General features: G+C 48.8%; 1 protein-coding gene across 1 annotated transcript; it reads right to left on the reverse strand.

The window, feature by feature from the left end:
• Window positions 1-2,088: 2,088 nt before the first annotated feature.
• On the reverse strand, window positions 2,089-5,593 carry LOC123034512 (cholinesterase-like). Its single transcript, XM_044451907.1, has 2 exons — window positions 4,108-5,593; window positions 2,089-2,705 (listed from the first exon to the last, which is right to left on the reverse strand). The coding sequence occupies exons 1-2, from the start codon at window positions 5,562-5,564 to the stop codon at window positions 2,501-2,503; spliced, it is 1,662 nt and encodes a 553-aa protein (XP_044307842.1). The 5' UTR covers window positions 5,565-5,593; the 3' UTR covers window positions 2,089-2,500.
• Between the last annotated feature and the right edge of the window lie 1,708 nt (window positions 5,594-7,301).

Here is a 7,301-nt window from a genome sequence, read left to right on the forward strand (position 1 = left end):
TATACAACTCTGGTGCACCCGCAACTGGAGTATTGTGCTCAGTTTTGGGCCCTCCTTACAGAAAGGATATAGCCAGGTTGGAGTCAGTGCAGTGTAGGGCCACAAGGTTGGTGGCCGGTTTGCAGGGGATGCCATATGAGGCAAGACTGAGGGAACTGGGTCTCTTCAGCCTGGAGTAGAGGAGACTCCGAAGGGATCTGTTGGTGACATACAGGTATGTGAGGGGATGTCACATGGAGGTGGGTAGAGACCTGTTCTCCCCTGCAGAGGAAGGCAGAACGTGCTCTAACGGAGCAAAGCTCAGGGAACCCAGGTTCCATTTGGATGCCAGGAAGCACTTCCTGACAGTCAGGACCCCGAGGGTGTGGAATGGGCTTCCCCAGGAGGTGGTTGAGGCCCCATCGGTGCGGGTGTTCAAGGATAGGCTGGACGTCCACATGGTGGGCATGTCGTGAGCGGAGCCGGTTGGTGCTGGAGGTCAGACCAGATGGCCCGGGAGGCCCCTTCTGACTCGCTCTGTTTCTATGTTTCTATGTTTGCCACCCCAATCAGCCTCACCTCTAAGATACTTACAATAAGCTGTCAGGGGCTCAGGTGAGCAGGTTAATTCCTTTTCTTCCTCTGCCTGCCTTTTTTGTTTTCCTTTTTTCCAACAGATGCATCAACATGCCATGCTCAGTCCGCTTCTGCCATAGGCCAAGTCAGTAGACACACAGCGCATGGACACTGGAATCGGAGACAGCGGGAGGAATAGTTGAAGACACAACCCCTCACTCCTCTGAACAGAAGAGCACAAGCCTGGAGCTCAGGAGATCTGGGTTCTGGTCCCCACTTGGCCATGGAGCCAGCTGGGTGCCTTTGGGCCAGTCACAGACTCTCAGCCCAGCCTACCTCACAGGGTTGTTGTTGTGGGAATAAGATTGAGAGCTGAAGGAATAGAATGATCAAAGTTGCTTTGAATGCTTTAAGAAAATATGAGGCGGGACATAAAGCTAAACAAATAACGAAATAAATTAAGGAAGCAGTTGTGTACTAGCTTCTTTGCCCTCTCTCCCCAGTGTTCTTCCTTCCTTCCTTCCTTCTCTTTCTCTCTCTGTAGGTTCAATTTTGACCATAAGCGTACTGTTTCTGTCAGACAGGGCCTTTGGTGGAGTGTTATACATTTTAAAAATGCCATTTATTTTTTTTTTAAGTCATTGTTTGTTATTTCACAAATTAATCTAATTAAGTGAATCTGTCCATGCCTTGAATATGTGGAAGCCATTATTTTTTGGCCCGGGCTCCATTTTGCCCTCCAACCTGAATGTGCTGTAAGAAGGAATAGGCAGAACCTCCAATAAAACGTTGCAGTGCATTCTCACCTCTTAGTAGGATGGCTCCTACCAGCAGTGCCTTCCTCCAGCTGGCCATTCCATTCCCATCCGCAGCACCCCACTTTCCAGATGACTGACAGTCAACATTCTGCAGCTATTGGGTTGTTTCGTGTGTGTGTGTGTGTGTGTGTGTGTGTGTGAGAGAGGGAGAGGGAGAGGGAGAGGGAGAGGGAGAGGGGGAGAGAGAGAGAGAGAGCCTCTTTCACATTAGGGAGGGCAGTTGTATTGCTTCAAAACAATGTTTCCGTGATAGTTGCCTCTCAGATGATGATGAAGTTAAACTTCTTTCTGCCTTGGCCTATCGCTTCTATAGGTAGGATGGACAAATGACAAAGACTTAGCTGTCAAGGCCACCCCAGGGCCTCTCTCTTTAAGAAATCTGCAAGGCAGCACTGGTAGCTTCTCCCAAGCTACCACACTTCTTTCCGGCTCTGCTGGAAAGCCACTGCCAGATTGACTCCCCACAGTTCATTAGCTCCTTCCTCTTCATTGGCAAGCGGGGGCCCAAAGGCGAAAAGTGGGTCTTCCTGTCCACCTGCAACTTCTGTGACAAATGAAATGGGCTAGGCAGCCTTCCCCAACTTGGTGTGCTCCAGATGTGTTGGACTACAACTCCTATCAACCCCAGACAGCATGACTGTGTGTGACACAGGAGAAATGTTCCTTTATTGTGCAAAACACAGATCATGAGTGATCAGTGGAATGATTCAACTAAACTCAACTAGTTGCAGTTTGTCCCTTGCCTCGGGAAAATGAATGCAGGAGTTCCTTGTCTGTAATGCATTGTTCTGCCACTAGGGGTCAATGTTTTCAGTTTGTGATAGTTGACCATTAAACTGCTAATTTATTAACTGATGTGCTTACTCCATAGACAGACATACAGATGAACACATACAGCATTTCTGACAAAGAACTCTTCAAATTTTACTTTTAACAGCAATGATGTACAATTGAAGAGACATAGGATGCAAAAAGGAAAAAGAGACAGGAAAAGAAGTCAGATACCAATTCGTAGTGTTAACATGAATTTTCTTAACAACCCAGTAGAATGGCAAGTGGGAAATTTTCTGGGAGGAAAGGAACCAAAAAGCAAGTTTCCCTGACTTTGCTATTCAGACACCAGTATTTCACCGAAGTTCAGGCCGTGAAAAGGGGACGCTCTGCTCACTTGTATCTTTTATACTGAATATATGTTTTTTCAGAAAATTGCAGTGTCCGGCAGGGTAGATTTTCTTGATTTGGTGCGGCCCTGAGCTGATGTGGAAGTACTTCTCCTCTGTGTCATTGTACGGTGGCCACAGCAATTCATTGGATGGGGATCCACTGGGATTCCTGTCAAGAAAAAGAAGAGATCGTGTTATATTACAGTGAAAGAGCGCAGCTGCATTAAGGCCTGAGCAGTTTGATACATGTGCATTGAGTCTGTCTCTTTCTTTAAGGAGCTGTCTCTTCTCTCTGCCAATCTGCACTTCTGAAAATACACACATCCTCCCAAGGTATGCATTTTCATGCTTCAGCCTACGGAGAAAATATGCACATTTGATGTGCTTTTTATTTTTCATGTTTTTCTACTATATTTGCATAAAAGTCCAAAAAATAAATGACCAGTCTGCAAGTCTGCATATTAAGCATGAAATGTGAAAATGCCAGCACTATGCACAGGTTGGAGTGAGAGAGATGCAAATGCATTTGAGCCCTCTGTGATTTTTTCCGACTCTCCTAGAGGCACGGCTATGAGGGTGTTGTTATGAGGTCGTGCGCTTCAAAATTTACCACTACACCACTGTTTAAAATACACCGAGCTTTTACAATTTAATGTTGACTGTATTTAAGAGTTAGGCCTTTGAACGAACTCCAGTCTTGGAAGGCTCCAATCTTGGCCTTCTCTACTGAAATCCAGTATGTAAGAGCTTGGAAGGTGCAGTGCTCAATGTATTTAATGTACATGACATGGGTATATTTCTTCAAGACTTTTGAATCAGAGGACATGTCTGCCCACAGTAAGTAGAAAACTCAGCATTATGGAGAGAGAAAGAAGAATAAAAAGGGAGGTAGATTCTAACCTCAGAGTAGTTAGGAGTTGGTGGTTATCTAGAAGGGTATGCTTGGTTTATTATTTTCTCTTGGGCTGTGAGCTTTAAAGAGGAAGTTTTCAATTAGACTTGTCTCAGCTGGAAGATTTAACTATTTGTTGGGGCTATTATAAGAGTTGGAAACTATATATATGCTTAGACTAGATGTTATATAAGGGTTCTCTGGGAACCCTCTTTGAAGGAAATCAGGAGGGTAGTTACTCAGAGAAGGGCCTTTTCAGCGGTGGCCCCGACTGTAGAAGACGTTCCCCAGGGTGGTCGCCTGGTGCCATCACTCTATTCTTTTCAGCACCAGGCAAAGACCTTTTTATTTTCCTGATATTTGGACAATTAACTGGTTTTATCCTTGTGTTTATCACTATTTTTAGATGTCGTGTGCTGTGCTTTGTTGTTGTTATGGTTTTTGTTCTTTGGAATTTTTTTGTTCTTTTGGGATGGCATAGAAAAAATCATCATCATCATCATCATCATCATCATCATCATCTATGTAAGCCCTCCTAAAGCCCCCCCCCCAAAATCCGTGGTTTAGGATGCACAAAAGCAGATTGGATTGAAAAGAAAGAGAACCAGTTACACTAACACTGGCATCAAAAGCCCAGCTATGGAATAAATGCCCAGGCACTGCGTTCAATGTGTCTTACCCACTTCTGGAAAACTCTGCCCAGTACCGCATCACCTTGCGGCTCACTGCGGCATCCGCCTCTGTACTCGTCCCGTTCACGCCGAGCAGCACGGAGAGGGTTCCAAACAGGTAAGGCACCTCTGCGCCATGGGCTGCTCCCATCCACTCCCGCCACATGGGGCCAGGAATGTGGTGGTCGAAGGAGTACGTGTACACTGGACCCCCAACGGATGCCATGCTTTCAATGACGTCAGCCATTGGGCAGAAAAAATAATAATCTCTCCAAAAGTGGGAGAGGGCCTGACGGTAGCCGCCCGGCCCATGACTGTCTTCGGTGTACTTCTCCACTAGTGCCAGGGTGACATTTCTCTCCATGGGCTTTGGTAACACGAAGGACATCCCTTGAAGGACGTGCTCTCGGGTCAGGACCGCATCGTCGTTCTGGGCATCAGGGACGCCGTATGGTACAAGGACAGACCCGTCGTCTTTAGTAACGCCTGTGAGTAATGGTTTAGCGGGAATTCTCCCAGACTGCAGAAGCTTCCTTGGCTCATCAGGAAGGAAGTCCCCATCAGAGGTCGGTGAGAATAACGCATCCACATGATAAAACACCTTCGCTCCAATTTCTGTATCCTGCAGGCAGCTCACCACAGCACTGTAGTTATGTTTTGGACACTGAACAATGTCCCCCAAATACAGGGCAGACTGTTTCATAGCCTCAGGGTGCTTCCAAGCCCAGGAGCTGCTGGGCGAGCCACTCTGCATCACTGCATGGGCGAAAAGGGGCTGGCTTGCTGGCGAGAGGAGGTGGTACCCCACAGCAGCTGCCCCGGCACTGTGGCCGACGAGCGTCAACTGAGACACGTTGCCCCCAAAGGCCGCTGCGTTCTCATTCAGCCACTTGAGGGCCAGGTGTTGATCCCATAACCCCATGTTTCCTGAGGCATCTGGTGGGAAATAAAGGAAGCCCAAGGCCCCCAGCCGGTAATTCATGGAAGCCACAATAATGTTCTCGGTAGCAGCTAACGTGGCTCCGTTGTATAAGTCCATGGAGGCTGCTCCAGTCATAAATCCCCCGCCGTGGATCCAAGCAAGGATAGGGACTGGCATGGAGGGCCTTGGGTGAGGTACCCATACATTGAGGAAGAGGCAGTCTTCTGCATTGGATGCGTTAGCAACCCATATGTCTAAAGCGGGGTAGGAGAAAGTGTCTCTCTGGAGGCAGGGGTGGCCGTACTGGGTGGTCTCCAAGACATGGCTCCATGGCTGGTGAGGATGGGGCTTCTGGAAACGCAGCTTCCCCACAGGGGGCTCGGCGTAGGGGATGCCCAGGTAGGCTGTCACGGAGCCAGATCCAGTCAGGACTCGCTTGCCTCTAATGGGGCCAGTGCTGGTGACCAGCACAAGGTCATCTTCAGAGGCAGAAACAGAAATCAGGAGGAGGAGGCCCAGGAAAGCCGAGAGGAGGGTGGCCATTGCAGCAGCTGCAAAACATGCACACAAACACGCATGTACTTGGCGCTGTCCCAACCAAGCACACGCGGAGCCTCTCTTTCGAAATGGAACGTCTTGCCCAGCTATTGCATGGCAGAGAAAGGACGATCAGGGAGGGGGGCGAGTTCCCAACTGAAGCCCTTCACCTGACCCTTCTCGGAACTTCTGTGTTTTTCTGTTTATTAAAAAATGAGCACTGCTCGAGCAACCCCTGGGGTCCCACGGGGAAGAGGGACGGGGCGCGTGACATGCCTTCTGCATGCTCACTCCCAGTTCTGCAAGGGCTACAAGCGTGGGAACCACCCACCCCTGTGGATCCGGGCAGGGAGGCATTTCTTCTTCAGGAAGAACGGCTCCAGCCTAACCGCGTGGAGACTCCGCGAAAGTCATCGTGCTGATCAGTTGCGGCAGAAGCAAGCAAGCATCTTTGGCTGTATTAAATGTGGGGCAATGGCAGCAGCCTGGAATGGTTGGTTAGGGCTGACTTGATCCGTATTCGTGAGCCCAGGGCATTACAGCCCAATCCTAAATTGATGGGGAGCCTGGTTTGGGCTGGCAGGCTTTAATTCTTCACCCATTGGGAAGTCCCAAACTGTATCTGGGGGGCGGGGGGCACACAAACGGATTAGTTGCACCAATTTTTCTATGAAGAGAGCGAGAGACTAAGATAATCCACACTCAGGGGTCCTTGAACTATGGCTTGAAAGAAGGGCTATTATGTCGTTTGAACCCTGCAACACTAACAAGCCATGAGTGATTAACCACAGACAACCCTTGAAGAAAAACCGATGGACAGATGGCGTTCTACTTCTGCACCTGCGACTTGAGGACTTTGTATACTGTGAGCCCTTTGCACAAAGAATTGCATATTTTGTGCACTTTGCACAAAGAATTACATGCATCGTATACTTTCTGCAAAGAAGCTGCTCATGTTCCCAAGCATTCATGGACTTGACCTGAGTTCAGCTCACTTCTTGGCCAGGATGGAGCATGGAAAAGAAGTCCAGCCAGTACAAACAGAGCTGGATCCCTCGTCTAAACCCTCTCGATCAAGGAAGCAAGAGAGCAGAGGGCATAGATTAAGACAGCTGGCACGGGAAGACAAAAGCAGATGGGAGGGACCTGGCAGTCGTGGGGGAGACAGGAAAGGAGCAATGCTTGTGTGCCTGTAGGTCACCTGTAGAGATGTGAGGATCAGCCTGAAATCCAGCCCTCTTGGGCTCCCCAGACTTCTTTCCCATGCTCAGTCCTGGCCAAGAGGCAAGCTGCGCTGAGATCAAGTCCACAAACACTCGGGAACCTTCCTGGCTCCTTTGTTCAAAGTGGGCAAGTACGCAGAATGCAGTTCTTCGCACAACATACGCAAATACCGTCCTTGCACAAAGGACACAAACCCTGCAGGGCCACCTGCATGGAAGGGGAACGCTCCTCCGTGCTGGTTGCCCACACACACGCTCAGTGCCAGGCAGACTGAGGGAAGAGAGTGCACGAGAGCTGAGGTGGAGAAACTGGAGGCTTCTCTCCAGCTCAGGCTGGGGAAATTTGGTGGACTCTGCTCCCAGCCAGCTTCCTCACAGATCCCTAGACTTACCTTTCCTGTAGCCAATGCCAGAGGTACAGAAATAATTTAAGTAAAAAAACAAACATTCATATCCATCCAATAAAGGATGAAAGGTATCTCTTTTCAGATAAAGACACAAATCAAATTTCCAACCGAAA

Source organism: Varanus komodoensis, unplaced genomic scaffold (assembly GCF_004798865.1).
Source record: "Varanus komodoensis strain SLA01 unplaced genomic scaffold, ASM479886v1 scaffold6_4, whole genome shotgun sequence".
Lineage (NCBI taxonomy): Eukaryota > Metazoa > Chordata > Lepidosauria > Squamata > Varanidae > Varanus > Varanus komodoensis.

Coding starts and splice junctions, on each gene's coding strand:
- LOC123034512 (XM_044451907.1), bottom strand. CDS start 5,564: ATGGCCACCCTCCTCTCGGCTTTCCTGGGCCTCCTCCTCCTGATTTCT. Junction 2,706..4,107: donor GCAGAGTTTTCCAGAAGTGG/GTAAGACACATT, acceptor TTTTCTTGACAG/GAATCCCAGTGGATCCCCAT.